Below are 19,843 nucleotides of genomic sequence, written 5' to 3' on the forward strand. Positions count from 1 at the left end.
TTAAAAATATAAAGATCTTGGGATGACCAGAAATATTCAATTCCATTATCCCTACAAAGACAAGGATAGTTTGCATGTTCCTAAGCATGTTGCAGAATGCTTTAAATTAACATCCCATCCCCCCACTCCTGGCCCCAGTAAATTCAAGCCAGATTTCACAGCAGAAGTCAGATAAATGCATTTGCAGGAGCAGAGTAAGGTTGTGGTACAGAATTCTGACATTCAGGAATGTTATGACTGAACCAGCTCAACTAAAGCTGCTTCTCTGGATTTTAAAGCACTTATAGGAAATAAAATTTCTATTAAAAACAATCATTAATGCATCTTCTGTTTTAGAAGAGGTGACTTTGAAACTTCCTCTCATTGTATACTTTTCACTCCCTAACACTTCCCATTCTATTGCATGCTTTATTTGTACCGGTTCAGGACAAATTCAGGAGTTATGTTTCTATTCATGCCAAAACATGAAGGTAATACCTAGTCTCATTAAACCAGTGATAAAGCTGTGTGTTTTTTTAAATCACAGTGGTGGTGTAATATTCAGATTAATAATTTTAAGGAAACAAATGCTGAAACATTGACATAATTAAGGTGTCACTTTCTACTTATATGCTTAGGCTCTGGTGTTTTCTAGGAGCAGAAGACTTTCCCACTCCACTGAGCTCAGCAGGAGATGCAAGTGCTGAGCATTTCAGTGACTGGCACTCTTAACTGCCTTGTGTCTGTGACAGCTTTGCTCCTGGAGCCTCTCAGCTGTACTCAGAGGCTGCAGCGTGGCTTCCTCAGGACTGTGTGGCAAGCACCAGTGGAAAATACACTCTTCAGCAATACCATGTGTCACCTGACACATGATGTGATTCCCAACCAGGCCTGTCAGTCAGTGCTTCTTAACTGTTTACTACTCCTACTACTACTACCAAAATAAAAACAAAAACGGAAAAGCATAGAGGGAAACTAAATCCCTTGAAGAAAACAGTTTTATTCCTTCAGGGAGCTTTTACACTTAACAGCTGCAAAAATTTCAGTCACAGCCAGACTTCAAAAATACTTAACAGGATCCATCAGTAGATAGGAAGTTACATTCAAAATCCAATCTGTTGGCTGATAACACCTACTAGGTGGTTTTGAGAACTTGAGCTTTGCTGAAACATTTAGCAGTCCTGAGGATATTAAAGAGATTGAGTTCATTGGTCTTCATCTTTAATTACTGTCTCACACACATTTTTTTCTCTCAACAGTTATCTTCCATAGTGAGTTACAGTATTCTTATCTCTGTTAAAGAAAAGGATGTACAGATATCTCAGCTCCCTGGCTGTTTCATGAAAGCTGGAAGCCTATTTAACACAGATATTATACTGGTAGTAATTAAACTGTCCAGTCTCCAATACAGAAGAGGGAGCCACAGCAAACACATTAGCAAGGAGGACTTCAAAGGGAGAGAAAAAGGTAAGGATCTGAAGTTTGATGTGTTGCCAACCATCTAGGAAAAACATGGGAGATTTCTCTACTGTTTAACTGAGAGAGGAGGTGGGGAGCAAAGGCTGACTGTGCTGTAAGGAGGATGTATAGGGATGAGAAGAATCATGAGCTTGTAGGACAGAAGACACACAGAGAGGCTCAGCAGCACTCATATTTTGAAATGCAAGGACACAGCAGAAGACCCATCTCTTAATTTTTGTCTTCATTACATGCTTTAGCATGCCTCTTCTTGGTCCTTTTATGAGGGGGGCAGTGAAAGGTGGGGCAGGTGTATATAACAAACATATACATTATCTGTGTTCTTCAAAAAATAACCTGTGGGACATTTTCAAAAGGATATTTCCTAGAAAGTTTTTGAAAACTCCAAAAATATATTTATTTTTAAATATATAGCTGATTCTTCTTTACAGAGGGAAAAAAAGTTTGCAGTATTCATGAGGATGTCTTATGATTAGAACTGAAAATCTGTCATGTGAGAAAATGTTTTCCTTTTTAATTTAATTAGCAGCTTCAAAAGTATATCTGGTAAAATACTAAGACCATACAACACTAATGATGCAGTTAAAAACTAAGTGTAACAGTGAGAACTCAAGTTTGATGACAATATTTCCACAGATAAACCCTAAGTGAAGAATAATGTTACCTATCTGCTTCGTATGTTACCCCATACTACAAACCAATGTTACTTGCTACAGATTTTCCTTCAAGGGACTGGCAACAAATCAACAATTTATGCTTGAAAGATGATTCACAAAAAAAAAACCCCATAAAAACAAACCCTTGGAAATTGCTATTGGAAACCAAGAATTACTTGAACAGAAAACTCCCTTGATAAAAAAGAGACATATGAAATTTAAAGCTTATCTGTGAAAAGACTTTTCTTTCAGAGGGCTCAGACTACCAATGCCTAAATAGCAATTCATAGCTTTTTCCTCACTCTTAGGAAAAACACACTAAGGAGCAAGACTGCATTTTACAAAGAAAATGTAACCCACTGAGGAGGGAATAATCAAAATTTCTTTATACTTTTCTGCTTAATTATGTTTCCAATGTCAATAAAATGTAGCAAACTTGACATCAAAAATACTTATTATTATGTATGCCAGCACAGAGAATGAATGAGTTGCAATAATGAAATAATTTTGGACAAGCTTATTGCAATGATATCAAAATAGTGGAAAACTGAAAAAAAAAAAAAAAAGACAGCAAAAGAGTATAAAACAATGTTCCCACAGACAGCAAGGGTATTAGCTTTGGTAGATAGCTGGACAAATCATAAACATGATGGACATAAACATGATGTATTGCATTTACACAGTAATCACAGGTGTCAGCTGCTACCCAAAATTTTGAGGCATTAACCTATTATTGTTTGCTTGGACCAGATGTGAGGCTACTGGAGTTTTTATCTGTGGAAACATAAGCAACAAATCAAATTTGGGCTCCACATTTCCTTCACCTCAAAAAGACAAAAGGAGTCTGCCTGCAGCAGCTCTCTGCACATCTGACAATCACAGTTGTGCCAACTGCTGCAGTAAAACAATCCACTGCCTTAAGATTTACACCTGTTGCTGCTTGGAACTGAATTCCCAGTTTTGCCTGTCAAGTTCATCCAGAACCACTGAGTTACTTCCACTGCTGTATTAAACTAAGCAACTCTGCCCAAGCTCTCTGTGTGCCATGGCCCAACCACCAGTGAAACAGGAAGAGAATTTTTCATTTCAATTCATGTTGCTGCTGATTTGCTTAGAATGGTCCAGCTCACTGCACTTTCTTTTAGAAAAAAATGAACTTGATTTAAGCTTCATTACAAAAATTTCCTCCCCATCTGCAAAACAAATTGCTTGAAATGAACAAATATTTGTATTAACATGCTTGCAGCAACAAAAAACCACACTGTCCTACAATAACATAATGAAACCCAGTATACTGGAATTGCTTTTACATAGTGAAATCCTTGCTCCTGCCACTAAGAAGTGATCTTAGTTCTTACCCTCCCATGTAATTCTCTCCTCTCCTGTACCTGCCACTTCCTCCCTCCTGCCCTGTAACCATCTCTTGAGTCACCCACTGTGGAGGCTTCTTCTCCCAGGCACAGTTCAGGCAGCAGGAAGCCCAAATTCACAGGCACCCACCTCCCACAAACTGTGTGAAGGGCCAGCTGGCTCTTCAGCCTCAAGTGGTAACACTTGAGCATGCACCACAGCTTCTCCCTCAGCAGGGAGCTATTTTGGGTTCTTCTTCCCTGATCAGCCCTGGGTTTCCATGAAACTTTTGTCCAGCCATGCTTTAAAGTCTCCCTCCCCATACCAGGTGTGCTGATATTGGCTAATGTAGACCAGAAGGTATGAATGGAGGCAAGTCAAGAAAGTGATCTCCCTAAAATTCTCCTCCTTGGGTAAAACAATGGCATTTCTATATGATCAGTAAGAATGCATTAGTGACAAAAGAAAAGAAACCAGTAAATGAGTTTTTCAATAAATAGGACAAACCGCTTTCAAAAGATTGCATACCTTGAAGACACAGAGCTGCTAGTTCAACAGCAGTTTCGTACGGGCATTTCAGTCTAAAAAACAAAACAAAAACCAGAACTATAAAAATCACATCTCTTGGCAGTGAATTCCTCTTGCAATTAAACTAAAAAGAAGCCTGATACAAAAACTGGAAACATTAACTTCCACAAACTACTCATGCTATGAAACATCTACAATTAATTGTTACTTGTATATCATTATTTCCTAAGTTGGTACATTCTGATTAGCATTAAATATGATACACTTCATTATAAATCAAGATTGAACTAACAGAGAAAACACTAAATCAACTAAGGAACCATTTTTGCTTTAACACTGTATTTTAGAATATACGACTTTGAGGTTTTTTATTTCTGTAATTAAAAAAAAAATAGTGCAAGTGTGAATGAATTTTGGTCACAGTAAGAGTATAAAAACACAAAGTATTTTTTCAGAGTTGACCTGAACAAAAAGTGTTGCACTTCAACTTTCTCATCCTCTATTTCACCCACCATACTGAAATTATGTGGCAAGCCCATGTTACATTTTCAAGTCATAACACCCAGGACAGTCTTCACTCTCTTTAAACACTTCCATCACCTCATCAATCGATCAAAATCTTTACCCATTCTGTTTGTCAGTAATATAGTCATGATACACACAAAGTCCTATATGTCTGTATTCTAAAGAAAAAAAAATGCATTAGGAGATTAACTATTATACATTCTTTAAATTACAGCTGCAAGTGTAAAAAGGTACTTACTTCCCTGAAAGAATGTCTTGCCGGAGCTGTAATACAAACAGGTACCTGACAAATAAAAAATTCAGAAAGTCAAAAGTAATTACAGTGGCATCCTTCTAGTTCCACTGGCTGGAAGAATATTCCAATTCATTGAGTAGTAACAGCAATTTGAGTAACTTGCTCTTTACAAAAAAAGGGCCTTTGGGATCACACAGATACACCCTGCAAGCTTCAAAGTTCCCACGGCTTCCACTAAAATCAAAGAGAGAAGATTTTTTTGTCCACTGGTTGTGTTCAAGACATTGCCCAAAGTCTTGCTAATGTTTAGGATGTGCTCTATCTGAGCATACACCACAGCAACCTAAATGTTACTAACACTGCAGTGTTCTCCTAAACTTGGGTCTCACCTAATTCAGGCAGGAATCGAACTACAGTATCTAGAAACAAACCACAGATAAAGGCATGTGGGCTTCAGGGCTGCCTTCTCAAACACAAATACAGAACATGGAAAAAGTCCAAATTGGGCAAAAGGAAAGTTTCATACCAAAATGTCACTTTAAAATAGCAGAGTTCTGAATAAAAGAATTCTGTAGACCTCACACATTTATTTAATATGCCAAGTAGGAATTTACAGCCTTCACACTGTTGTAGTATTTTAAGCTGCTGCTTTGCTAATCTTCAGTTGTAGGCATGCTTCACTGACACCACTCAGAGCTGGGCTCTGAGGCATGCACAAGTGCCCTGGGTCATGCAAGGGGTGTGTAGAGGACAGGAAGGCAGAGGCAGGCTCTGCACTGCTCTGGACACTGTGGGGTGAGGCTTGCAAAGATGAGTGACTCAAGAGAAGAAAGCATGAAGCACTCCTGAGCTCCCAGTAAACGCAAACACAGACCTCTCTTGTCTTTACAAAGAATGATAGAAAGACAAAGTGGGGTTTTTTCATCACAGAGAATGTGGAGTGAATGTGGTGAAGGACAAACAGTTGAAACCAGAAAGGGAAAACAGAAATGAAAAGGAAGATTGAAATTTCTCATGATAACACTAGAGCAGAATCAGATTTATCCATGTTAGCTCTTTGATACATCTCGGATTCACATACTTGGCTAATACCTGACTGCCAATCAAATCTGGGTATTTGCATGTGTAGATTAAGGGTAGACAAGTATACATCCAGTTCTTATTGATAGTCTGGATCATGCACAATCCCATGAACTCTTCTCAACTTGCAAGAAGACTCTGGGCAGTTCACCTATCAGTTTTAGGGGGCTTGTGCAGTGCTGCAGCCCTATTCTGATGGGTATGGCTTATCCTTCTTCCTTATCTGTGCACAGGCTGGCAAACACTGGCATCTCAATTGTTGCTACTCCAAATCAACAAGATAACTTAGAAAATTCTCCACAACACAAAGTTGTTCCTCAAACATGTTCCTCTGTTGTTCTTCTAACTAAACTAACTAATCAAGACTCAAAGAAGTGACAGAAGATGTCTTCCAAAATGCACTGTATTTCAACTGTGTTTTTAAACAAAAAAAAGACAGAGCAGTTTTAATGCTTACCAATATTGTGTTAATTATGAGAATATGATGTTTTTAGCTTCACTAGAAATTGAAGTCTAATAGAAAGCAGATCCCCAGAAGGAATTTTGAACACCCCCTACCTGAAAAGTTCACAGTTACTGTTAAGGATGATTGCTACACGGAAAATATGATCCAACTAGCATAAAGACTCTTAAAAAAACCTCCAATAATTGAAAGAATTAAAAATTTAAGAACTATGAAATTCTTAAATTCAAAATTACTTTCCCCAACCAAAAAAAAAAAAAAAAAAGGCAAAAAAAAGGCGCCCCAATTTTTCTTACACAGTTTCACAGTGGTCTTCTGTCAAGCTTAATTAAAAGAAATTGTTCACAACACTGAATATTTAGCTGACTAAAGTGTTTTTCTAATTAAAATAGTCTTCTGAAATGTCACCTTTCAGCAATAATTAGATCACAAGGCGTCAGAGGTTAATACTTTCAGACAAAATGTCTTACTTGATCACAGCAATGATCACATAGCTCAGAAACCCAATCTCACAGTGACTAGGATCATATGCTTCAGAGCACATAAGAAAGAAATCTTGTGGTAGACAGTAATGCCATAATTTGACCACAGGGGAAATGTAATACTTGTCAGACATGCACCCTGATGTATGAAGACTTACATCAATTTCCAGAAAACATATATTTTTCTACTAATTTAACTGCATTTTCTCATTAGAGATGTCCATAAATCATCCAGATTTTTGGCTTGTCTTAATATTTTATACTTAGCTACATAAGTGGCAGGGATTTCTATAAGTTAATCATACATTCTATAGGAATATGCCCTTTTATTGAATTATCACTGCTGGACTAAATTGATAACCGATATTGAAGACCCTGTGTCTCTATCATGAGGTGGTGACAATTAGCCCTTTAATCTTGTCTCAGGCAGTCAAAAAACCCATGGTGGGCACATCAGACAGCAGGGAGACAGTAATCATCTGCCTGCAGGCACAAGTTTAGTGTAAACATCACATGCACACGAACTACAACAATCAACCATCTTTAAACACCTTAGGCTGATTAGGAGTACACTGATTATTGCCAAGCAAATTAGAAGACGAAGAAAGTGCCCTACGGTGAGAGGCAGAACAAAAGAAAAGATAAAGTAACATTAAGACAGATGAATACTATACAGGGAAGACACAAAGTAAGCAGATACAAAAGATAAGTAAACCCCAGCTGGTCCTTTCCCAGCTTTCAGAATATCCTCTAAACCAAGGTGCTATGGATCCAGCAAGGTACAGGTCCACAGAGAGAGCCCAGCAGATTGAAAATAGAGATTTCCAGATATTTGTGGAGTGACTTTATACAATGCAGGCTTTTTCTTCAGAGTACCACAGGGAAGCAGAAGTGATTCAATCAACTCTCACCCCAGAGCTCAAGCTGGCTATTCGCACAATTCTCTACCCTTGGTACCACTATTAAATCACGCCCAAGTCTCAGGGCAGGAGGAACAAAGCAGGGCACTGGCATTTTAGCAGGACATGATGGAAACCCCTCTCAGAGGATGGCAGCTATCAAGAGCAGGTGTCTCCCAGCTGCAGCTTTCCCCACCCAACTCTGCCCTTCTTTGCCAACTTCAAAGCACCAGAACGCAGCATCTCCAACACACAAACACGCTTGGAGAGGCCCATGGATGCTTTCTGCCAGCAAATAAAAAACAAGATGTTTCTCTGACTGTAGGAAAACACCTAAGGAGGCAGACAAAATGAGCACCCTAAATAAGATAGCTCAAATCACCTGCTTGCAGTACCCCCACGTGCCTGAGGTGTCTCAAATCCCCCATCGGCCACGCGCAGTTCCTACCTTGTGAACTCTTCGTGAAGGTTGTTGGGTTCTGACGAGTAGTACTTAATGCGAAAATGCAGCGTGTACGGAGGTCCAACTGCACATGCAGAGATTTTTGGGGGAAAAAAGGTTTATACTCATTGTAGTCCTGCTGAGGCAGAACAGTCGCCACACCACCCCACAACCCAAGAGACCCAAAATTAATTACAGTTTTCAGATTCGTCAAAGAAAATATTTCATGTTTTTTTTTAATTTAAAAATGCATGCAGTAAACAAAAAATAGAGATGATTACCATCATTTTTGATACTCATTAATTCAAGTTTATCAAGGCAATAGTCCATTTGTCAAACACATTTTTGTCCAAAGAGGGGTGCCTCACAGCATTTGTGAATGACAGCAATTTCCAGGATCACTCCCTGTTGCTGGGCCCAGGGGGAAATGGAAGGAAGAGGCAAGGAGGGGGTGATGCTCCTTCTTACCAGGCACAAACACTACTCCAAAAAAAAACCCCTACCCAAAAGATCAGCTTTCAACTGAAACACATTAATTTGAAAAGGTAAGATAAATAGACTGAAAAGTTCTGGAGAAGACTCTAGAAGGCACCCATGAATACAGGAAGCTAAAAAAATTCCATGGGGTTGCAAGAATTGTGTTTCCTGAAATCAGAAGGTGAATGCTACATTGGAAGTCCCATGTAACACAGACAACAGGAAGTTATCCAGCTACCATGAAACTCTGACCAATGCATCCTTATCTGCCTAACCCTCATCTTCTGACCAGCTGCCTGCTGATGTATTAACTGATGGAAAAATTACTTTTCCTCGCTTTTCTAAGGTCTTCTGTAACACCACATCAACAAGCGAACACGTGCCTATTAATGATCCTTCCAGTAAGTTATATGCAGCTAATTAGAGCTTTGATTCTGTCTCCCTTACAGCTCCTTTAAGTCAGGTTATAGCACCCTGAGCTCACAGCTCGGCACCACTGCTGAGGTCTGCAAAGGTGAGATAATGACTTGGAAAAGACAGCGGTGAGCAACATCCATCATGAAGGAGGAACTCTTCACAAAGCATCTGCTGAATTCAAGGTAAAGGAAAGTAACCTGTTGTGAGACAGACCTTTACAACACCCAACAAATTGCTTCCCTCTTCAGCATTCCTCAGAGCCATGATTTGCTGAATTCTTTTTAAAACAGGCTCTTCATACATTAAAAACAGACAAAAAAAAATGCAACTAAATTGGCTGAAGGTCTTACAGAATTCACTGATTTTCCAGGACAAGGCTATTAGAGAAAGTGCAGCTGCAAATCAGCTAGTCACCTAAGGTAAAGCAGTCTGTTATGTGATGAACAGGGGAGAGAAAACTAAACAGCAAAAACCTTACCCATAGCAGCTATTTCCACCATGTATTCTAGCAGGCTGACACCCACACACCATGGAGTGACAGCAAACTACCCTAAAGGCCTCTGAAGAACTCCACTGTTTACAAAAATCATCTAGATACTTGGGTACTCATCAAAAAAAAAAACCAACAAAAGGCAAAGCACCACTCAAGCAATCAACACCTGTCTGTGTGAGGTCCTCCAAGGTGGGTCAACAATTTTCTTGAAAAACACATTTTAATCTCAGAGAAGCATGGCCCATGACTGTTGCCAACTGCAGTATTGTAACAAAACATGTTAATGCCAATGTTGTACTGTACCCAAGCCTGCAACCAGATTATCAAAAATCCAGGAGCTACTTCCCCTCCTTAGACAATTTTCACAGAAAATACAGTCCACCAACCCCTCCATCCAAAACTACCTTTGATGAAACAGCAGCTATTTCAAAACTACATTTGACAAAACAGCAGGTATTTCTGCTAGTTAAACTCCTAAAATAATAATCTGGAAAAAAATTTAAAAATTAATCATTACACAATGAATTATTTTCCATTCACTCTCTGAAAGAAATTGCAAGATATCTGTTCTGGATCAGAAGCAGTAACAGGAACTGTGTCCAGGCAACTCAATTTCACAGATCAGACTGAAATTACCTGGCAACCTACTCTGCCTTAGACAAACAGCACAGGTTTAACAAGGCCTTCTGAAGGCCTGGCTACTGCTTAATAAGTGCTCTTGCCTTTAGACACAATACAGTCAGCCAATTACCCATTAAATTAAAACTATTTTCTAAGGAATGTTTATTCCATTAAAGGCCATATTTAAACATTCTCTATCATGTTCTAATACACTAAATTCAAATTCTTTAGGAAGTAACAAAATAAACAGGCAGAGACACAGTACTTACTTTTTATTTGCTTCTTAATGAATTTTGAATGGTCCAACCAGTGCTAAAAAAAGAAAATCCACACTTAGAAGCAGTTCCATTTCAAGATTTTGTTGACTCCATAAACTAATTACAATAAAATTTAACAGATAAAAATCTCTTATAAGGAAATAGTGCCATATTTATTTTCTAAAGTTCTCATATTGGTGAAAGTATTTATTGGCATGTTTAATAACTTCCCTTCTTCCACATGGGAAAGCTTGATTTTTAAATTCATTAGTACTGCCAGGGAAGCCACTCTTCCAGAGAAGAAACTTCAAAATGCAAGGCCACAAAGCAGTGGTGTGTAAGGAAAGCACCCTTTTGCCCCAAACCCCTGAGTTTCAGCCTCCTTTAAACCTCTGTTTGATGGAGACCCTCCAGAGCCTGTACTATCCTGCCTTCCACTGCCCCATAGCCAAGTTTTTTCATGGTAAGGATGGAGACTTAACCCCATTAAAAGCATTTGGGAAACACTGATGTATATGCCACCCCTTCCTTTTTAAACTAAGGCAGAAGATCTGGAATAGTTCAACAATGATGACAAAAACATCTGATTCCCAGCCAAATGTACGCACTCTCTTGTCAGTAGAAGTTGCATCTACAAAAAGGCAGCAAGAAACACAATCTGGTGTAAATTTAGCTTAAATCTTTGACAGTCTCTGCTCAATGTCCTACAGAAGGCTGCAATCTTGTTTGAAGCAACTCCATGTAAATGCTTCTGTCACACAAAGTGGTAAGGGAGTTTTGGATTTCTTTGAAATAAGTGGTTTTCTATCTTTAAATATATTTTAAAATTATGAACTAGGTACTATGAAACAAAATCTTAGGAGAAAACCCTCTTCCTTCTTTCTTATTAAAGCATTAATGTTTTCAGAAAAAGGATAATCTCTCAATGACTACTTATTGTTACACCACCACCATGCTCTGTGGCTGAATAGATGTCCAGAATTATTTGTTGTCAAGTCAGTAAATAAATACCAGTATTACTATGTTCTAAACCAATGTAAAAATCTATCACAGATGTATAGATGTGTACAGATCAAAAGTCTGACAGCTTACGACCCTTAAGGTAAATAAATCTCACAAGAGGGAGAAAGAGAAATGGAACAATGATTCTGAAGGTGATTTTATTTGCAGGAGACTTGCAAGACTCCCTTAGATGAGGCTGCCAAGAAATCAATTCTTATAATCCTAATCTGGTAGAAATCTCTACCAGAATGGAAATAAAACATTACAGCAGCTGATATAAATACAATCCTTAGAGTTGCAAGTAATTTATTTTGTCTCTATTTTGCTCTCTAGTGAAAAATTACAGCCTTGTGAAATCTCAAATTTTTGATAAGGAAAGAAATATCAACATTGAAACTTTGCTTTTTTTTTAACTGAAATTATATAAGATAGTTACTTTCATAGCTCCAGGGCAGATAAATTTTTCATTCTTCAAACACCTAGCTGTGAAAATGTCTTTCTATTTAATATTTATTTTGGCTAAAGAAAAGTCCTTCAAAGACAAATATAATTAATGCATTAAAAGAAAAGTTTTTCATGTAGAAAAACATCTATAATACATGCTGAAAACTCCTGTTAGTACCATGTTCTGGAACAAGCACTGCACAACCTGAACTATAATAATTCCCAGTTAAAAAACAGCTGATAGTCCCTTTTCTTGGCATGTGGTCTTTAAGGTACATTAAAGCTCAAATAAGGGTAACTTTCAAACTGATTATTTGCAAGTGCAAATACTTCAAGTAATGGCTTAAAAAAATACCTAACAAGACTCCAGGAACTGCTTGTGCAGACCATTAAGTGAGACCACAGCTTAGACAGGAGCTATCATCACTCTCTGTACCTAAGCAGCCAGAGGCAGGCGGCTCCAGGAGATAAAGCACAGCAAGCATTAAAGTCACCTCTCTTCAGAAGCAACAGTGAGCTGCTGTTTCACCCCCATCCTGCACTGCACATCAAGTGTGTGATGTGCCTCCACATGGACCATAAACACAAAGACAGATGCAGGGCATGGACTGACAGCATTATTGGCGCAGAGCTCCAAGGCCTGGAAGCTTTCATGCAGATTTATGAACCAACTCCAATTTCAGAGTCAGATATTTTGTGCAATTTCTGTGAAAATCAGGCTGAATTTTAACACTTCTTTGCCTCAGATAATGTCAGAGGGCTTCTTCACACTGTGTACCACACCAGCCTTCCAAATGTCCCTCTGAGCTGAAAAAAAAAATCAAAGCATTCTAGCTAAAGCCTAAAATAGGTTTGGGCTTGGCTACATACTGCTTGCTGACTCAATTAGAGGGAAGTGAAAGCAATGAATTCTGAAGTCTCACTAGGAAGCTGAATAAAACCAGAGGAGCCTTGCTCTTCCCTCAGCATCTAAGACTGTATCTCTGCCTATCTTGTGCTCTGGCTAAATGACCATACCATAATTTCAGGATCTGGACTCACCAAAGAAACTTAACTATGGATCTCACAGTGTAGGACCAGGACTGACCAGACTCATTTCAACCATACCCCACCATAATCCCCATATCCTGTTCAGACTTGGAAGTATCAGTGCAGAACATGGAGGAGGAAAGGGATTAATTGCTTTAGGACTGTGTTATGATAGTAAGACAGTGTCTAAGCTATTTTACCCATAGTAAGGGAAGAAAAATCCAAACCTGATCAAACTGCAGGTAATCAGAATTCTATGACTATGCTAGAACAGAACAAGTAGTTCAGCTGGAAGGGACCTACAATGACCCTTCAGGTTAAGCGCATTGTCCCAACATCTCTTAAGACTGACAGGCTTGGGACATCAATTACCTCTCTAGGAAGTCTGTTCCAGTGTTTGACAACCCTCTTGGTAAAGAAATGCTTCCCAATGTCCAGTCTGAACCTCCCATGATCCAGCTTTGAACCATTCCCATGCATCCTTTCTAGGGATACCAGGGAGGAGAGCTCAGCACCCCCTCTCCACTTCTCATCATCAGGTCCAGAGACCACTGTGGTCCCTCCTTTAGTTTTGTCAGGTAAACTGGAAGGTCAAATGCTAGATTAACTCCCATTTATTCCTCTTTAATCTCAGCAAAATTTCATTGCTCTATGAAATGAAAAATGCTTTCTATGGTATTAACTGACATAACACGGTAGCCATTGACTGGGATTCATGTCTTGGAAACAAACACCAGTGAATTCCACATGAAAGAAGCACCATTTAAAAAATATAATTTCTCAAAATACTGGAAGCATGTATGTATCTCATCATGGTCTCCTGCTGATCACTCACTTCATCGAAGTGAAGAGGAAAAAATAAGTAGCTCAGCATTTCCTAATGGTAGTAGCCAGTATTTTCTCAAAAGATTTATACAGCATGGGAAGGATATATTTGTGTCAAGATACAGCAGATAAACTACAGCTGCTAAAGCAGTCAGCTTATAAGGACCATGTGAGTGCCAAATGAAGACCGAAAGGAGGATTTCCATAGCCTGACACAATCCCACAATCACACACCTGAGCTTGTGAATTCCACCACCTCTCTACTTGCTTCCTAAAAGAATGAAAATTCCTTGTCTTGATTTATACAGCCCTCAAAGGTGACCTGAAAAGGAAAAAAAATTGCATTTGACCCTTTTTGACTGGCTTTCTTTGCTAGTTTAAAATGCATGAAGAACATCTTGAATAGACTGTTCTCCCTTATGTTTATTTATATATTTAACTATCAGTAAGAGGAAGCCCATTTTTACTGATAGTTTTATTTGTCCTCTGAAAAATATTGGTTGAAAGCTTTCTCAAGTCATGCCTGGAGGTACAAAGGGAGAATCATGCTCAGTGATCAAGTTCAGAAAAGAAGGTGTGCTAAACAAAAGCTGGCACCTTTAAAACCAAAAGTCAATTATCTCTTCAGTTGTCTTCTTGCTTTCTGGTTTCCTAGGCACCTGAATCCCACCAAGTTGCTTGACATTACTCACACAACCTTCTAAAGCAGAGAAGTTAAAAATGTATGTATCACATGGAGGAAGGAAACACCAAAAAATCAAGCCAATAAAAATTCTTCCCACCAAACCACAGTTTGGGGATTTCTCTACATTTACAGATTGAAAAGGGAGCAAAGGAGCAAAAGTCCTCTTTTCTTTTGCAGGTCACCTTTCAACATTATTGTGATAGTAACAGAATACCAAATGAGAACTGGGGTTATGTAGAAACTCAGTGAGTACACAAACATACACTTAGAAACAGGATAATCTCCCAAGAGTTCACAATGTAAAACAATGAGGTATTGTTCCCGTGTTTCTCTAATCCTCCTACAAAGTTACGCTCCTCTTGAAAAGGAAGGCTCGCCTGACTGCTGACTTCAGCTGCTCACTGAAAGGCTGTAGAGAAGATGATTGACACCTCTCAGAGGTATTCCATGGCAGGAGGATGAGTAGCACCAGACTCAGGAGAAATCCCAGCTAGACCGGAAGACTGTCACCATGAGGCTGTTCAGACAAAGCGCAGGTGCACAGAGGGACTGTGGAGCCACTGTCCTTGAGGGTATTCAACCTGACTGAACAAAGCCCCAAGAAACCAGATACAACTGAAGCTGCTATGAGGAGCTTGGACAGAGACACCCCTTTCAACAGACAAGACCTGCAGGCATTTTTCAGGATGCTGCTCTACAATCTCACCTACTCAACTTGAAAGAAAAAAAGAAAAAAGGGAATGCACTTCTACTCAAATACCATTCAAATTATAAAGCCAAGCTGGGATTAAAGAGGTGAAAAATTTGCATTTGGGCTCAGATGAGACCAACTTTTCACAAAATAGTGGCAGGATCTTAGAGGGGTTTTAGCCCCAGCTGGCCAGTTTTGATTTAGACCCCCTTTGAACACTGCTGTCAGTATCTTGTTGAACAGGGCCCTGGCACAGTGGAACAGAACCACATCAACACCGCTGGAGGTGCTCCAGGTGCAAAGTTTTATCAGTTTTCTAAGTTGTCCCTGGCCTGAACAAGGCAGACCAGTTGCCCTCCAGCAGCCCCCTTCAGCTGACACCACTGTGCAGCTCCCATGCCAAGCTCTCTCTTGCCCTGAGAAGAAGGGCTGCCACCTTCCACAAGTCACACAGAGTGGGACAGAGTCAGCAATGAAGGGTGCAAGCAGAGCTGTCCAGCAGCAGGGGGGCAGATGGAGCTGTGATAAAGCTCCAGATTGTGATCTTGGGAAATACAAGGCCACAGATGCTAATTTCAGAGCCATGAGGGCACTGGTAGGCCTTAATGGACCTTTACCAGCCCTGAGACCTCCACATATTGTGTGGCATTCATGGAAGCCTGGCCTGTCCCAGTCTCAGTCAGTACAGAGCCATCTCAGGAGCATCCTGATAAATGATGTGGTTTAACTGCAGACCAGACAAACTAACCAAGAATAATAGAGAGATGTAAGGACATCCTTCAAGACCATTAGCCTATCCTAATTCATATCCATGTGATAACCAAATAGTATTTTGCTTTACAGATTTGACAGAATTAAAAGACAGAATTATATAAAAAAATATAAAAAACTTTCCTGGTCTAGTATATTTCTCATTAGATTTACTTTACAGACAATGAAAGCCAATACCACTCCAGATCAATTCTAGCAATTTACTTTTAATTTTGATGCCTATGTCCAAACATTCAAAAATAAACTGAAGGGATTTGAACAAACAAACCTGACTATATCAGTGGAAGACAACTGAGAAATCACTTCAGCTTATGTTCCAAGCACACACAAAGACAAAAGAAACCAGCACAGACTGTTTGCTGTCCCAGAGAGAATTCTTTACACTCAGGAGAGAGGTGCAGAAGCATCACTGCCAGACAGCACAACAACCACCTGCCCTCTACGGCTGCTTCTCAAGTCTGTGTCAGAAAAACGTCCTCCCAAAACAGCAGGTGCTACTGGAAGACTAAAGACTGGAATGTGTTAGTGTTTTGCAGTCTTTCACCAAGTGTTCACAAACCACAATACAGACTTGGACAGCAACAGATGGGAAGTGTTCCACATTCATCAGGTGTTCTGCATCGCTGTGGAGTCAGCCACACGGCCTGTGTCCAGTGACTGAACTGGCATTCCTATCATTGCCACGATTAGAAACTGAAGCATCAAGTGCTTCAGGATATTCTACAGCTTTTGGGACCCTCCATCTGCGACTGGTATTTTTTGCTCTTGGCTACAATCCACAGACACACATCCTGCAATCACCACAGTCTCAACATGCTCATCATCCAGAGGAACAAGAGAGATTTGGGGAGGGGAAACTGAGTCACAGAGGAATGTCACAGCTTACTCATGGGGAAAATAGCACTTTTCTAACAGTAGCAGGAAAGGAAACACTTAGAATTATCAAAATTTTTACCACTCTCCCTTCTTTCCCACATCCAGTATATTGAAAAAAAAGGCTTGTCCCTATTTTCTTCTGCTTCATGAACACTTGTTTAAGTATTAAGAAGTACAAAAGGAAAAAGACTCCCAGATATCACACTATGAGGCTAATTGACTGGTTTGAACTGCTCATTTTTCCCCATCCCTCACATCTTAAGAAGTCATAACAGTAATATCAAAAGCAGCAGCTGAAAAACTCGATCAACGAGCCCTTAAAAGAAAATTCAGATAAATATAGCAGAGGCAGTCATAATGAACCAAGGCCCTACAAGTCCCTGACCCAATACCTGAAACATCCAGGAATCTAGTTCTTGATGTGTTGAGGAAACAAAGGTACTGACATTATTTGTTGTCCAGCTTGCTTCCTTCCTGCCCCTCAGCACTACTGAAATCCTTTGTCATCAGTCATACACGGTCGTGGCTCTCTCAGAAAAACCTGGCCAGAAGGCAGCCTTTCATAGAGGTAAGAATCTCAGTGTCAGAATCAGTGCATCCTGACACACTGCTGCTGGTCAGGACCACTCTGGGCAACACAGCTTTGGGAAATTTTTTTCTTCTTGTTTTTTTTACTTGGAGCAATTGCTTTCATGCAAGCCTATTTCACTTCTACACAACCTTCTCCATGTCCTCCTTCCATTGTCTTCTCACCTCTTGCATCAACACCCAATTTAGAAACTGGTCAATATTGAGAAGTTCAGCTGCAAACATGGTTTACCAGGACAATTCACTGCAGGTTGGTCCTGGTACTCATTTTCCCAGGGAATACCTGTCCCTACCATAGCCATGGGCAGCACCTGCAGGAGGCACAGGGTGTCCTCACTCATCATTCTTGCTGTACACACAGTAAATCCAGTGCTTCCCAACGTGCCAGATACACTGCTGCAATCACACATCCTCCAAAGGGTTCAACTGGCTGCAGGGCACAGCTGGGAAAGGCTGTTCCATACAGAGCTTCTTTAATCTAAGGGGTCTTTGTGACATTAGAGATCAGACATAAAGGACTTAAATGACTTAGAGGATCACTGAAAGAGACACATGTGAGAAAAAGGGCAATTTAATTATTTTGCTTCCATCCATTCCCAGGGATGACAGCAGCTCATTTGCACAAACTAAAAAAATAGAGATTTCAAAGACTTATCTTAAAAATCCTTCCCTTTCAATTACTCTGCAATTGTTCTTGTGAACAGAAACAAAATTATGATGGAAGCAAGCAAATTCCAAGCTAACAAACATGGGCAATCCTTCAGTTATACATTCTTGTAAAACACAGGAGGGTTTGGGAGGGTATCCATGTTTTGCCATCAAAGGACAGAAAATTGGAACAAAGAATGCAACTGTAGAAATGGGGATATCTAAATCTTGAGAGACCCTATAGAGTTCACAAGGAGCTGTTAACCACAGAAAGCCTTTTTTTTTATTAAGATGATTTGGAATAAGAGAAAGAAAGGACACTCCTGGATTGAAAATGAATAAATATCAGCTACCAATATTCAAAAACCCAAATCAACCATTGTAAACCTTGCATGCAACCAGGTCCTACAAAGATCAGTGAAATACTTCCTCGTGGCAACCGAACTTCCATAGTATGGTCTCCCAAGATTTTACTATTGCTATTTCCAACCTCAGCTGAAGTTTTCAAGGCCTTCTGCTTTGCTAGAAAACACAGGCTGTAGTAAAAGTAACTGAAAACCCAATAAGCTTTGCATTTTCTCTAAACCACTGCAGAGACCTCCAACATCAGAGTGATACCCTTCAGTCACCCCAAGCACTCCATCTCTGTTGAAGTTCTGTAACAGCTAGAACAGGAAACTGTTTCCTTGTCTTAGAATATTTCTACTTCAAGAGTTCATAGCAAGTAACTCAAAATACAACAGTACACTAAGATTTGTTTTAGAATAAACTATTACATGATTATCTACATACTTCTAATCCTTCTGATGGATATCTTCAAAGAGCACAAGATACAAACTAATGCAGAGTTCACTGAAGTATTTTCTGCGTTACTGCTGACATCTTCTTCTTTACAGCTTTATGCTGGGGGTTTGTATTAAAAATAAGCTGTTCAAACAATTAAAGTTTTTTTCTCTCTCAAAGCAGATAAATTCTAATCATCATTTTGTTTTCTAAATCACAGCTATCAACACTGCTTGTCCCAAGTCTTTGGCAAAGTTACAGGACTGAAGGAAACAGTGAACTCAAGAGCTGCTGGCCTTGGAGCACACAGAAGCAATCTCCACTATTCAAAGACTATTTTGTGCTCTCTTACTTGTAATGGTGGCTTAAAGATGTTTAGCCCTTAACAATACATACTAAAGACAAAGGCTTAGAGCCTCAAAGGGGTTTACACAATTTTAATCTCCCAGTCCCCCACTTGGCATTGTGTGTCTGGGCTGGCACTAAGCAGAAGCCCATGGAAGCTAGGCATTAATTGCTGTGCAAACAAAAAGAGCAGGTCACAGGTTCAAAACAGATGAAGGAAGGCTCTTAAAGCATGGAACCTTTTGGCACAGGGTGCTGGGCAAGATAAAAGCTTGTGCTTGAAGTTCTCTAAGCTCTACTCTCTGCCCAGCTTGAGCCAGACCAAGAAACACAAGAGACAAGTAAGAGCTTTTGGCCTTGCACTTCAGGGAAGGCAAAAAACTTTTCCCTCAACACCCCTCCCAATTCAGGAAACCACAACCCTACCACCAAAGCCCTGCAACCAGAGTTGGCTTTTTTCAGACCCCCCCAGCAGCTGTTCACAGCCCTCATCCCTCTTGCAGCTGTAGATGCATCATGTACTTCCCTCCTTAACACAGCAAAGAAATAGCAAACAAACAAAGCTGAAACACTTGCATGTACAGGCACATTTTGCCCTCAACACCACTGAGAGAGCTACATACAGAAGACATAGCTACTCACATCTGCAGCTTTCTTACCAGCCAAAAGAGCCCTTCAGTTTTGCAAACATACAAGAAAATGGGTCTTCCCAGTTTCCTCAGCCCAGCTTTTGGCTGATCTGCCCTCATTCTTGCTGAGAAAGGATATTTCAC

The 19,843-nt window shown here is 39.8% G+C and overlaps 1 protein-coding gene across 5 annotated transcripts in view; it reads right to left on the reverse strand.

The window, feature by feature from the left end:
* Positions 1-19,843, reverse strand: part of EPB41L4B (erythrocyte membrane protein band 4.1 like 4B) — a 170,201-nt gene that overhangs the window by 97,261 nt on the left and 53,097 nt on the right. For all 5 annotated transcript variants that reach the window (XR_008508892.1, XM_054517630.1, XM_054517628.1 and 2 more), the window contains exons 3-6: positions 10,396-10,438; positions 8,125-8,203; positions 4,756-4,800; positions 3,993-4,045 (exon numbers count right to left, since the gene is read on the reverse strand). Coding sequence is in view for 4 of the 5 variants with exons in the window: in XM_054517630.1 (XP_054373605.1) it covers positions 3,993-4,045; positions 4,756-4,800; positions 8,125-8,203; positions 10,396-10,438 (220 nt within the window). In the remaining variant the exon portion in view is untranslated. The remainder of the gene's footprint in view (positions 1-3,992; positions 4,046-4,755; positions 4,801-8,124; positions 8,204-10,395; positions 10,439-19,843) is intronic.

The sequence above is a fragment of the Molothrus ater genome, chromosome 1 (assembly GCF_012460135.2).
Source record: "Molothrus ater isolate BHLD 08-10-18 breed brown headed cowbird chromosome 1, BPBGC_Mater_1.1, whole genome shotgun sequence".
Taxonomy (NCBI): Eukaryota; Metazoa; Chordata; class Aves; order Passeriformes; family Icteridae; genus Molothrus; species Molothrus ater.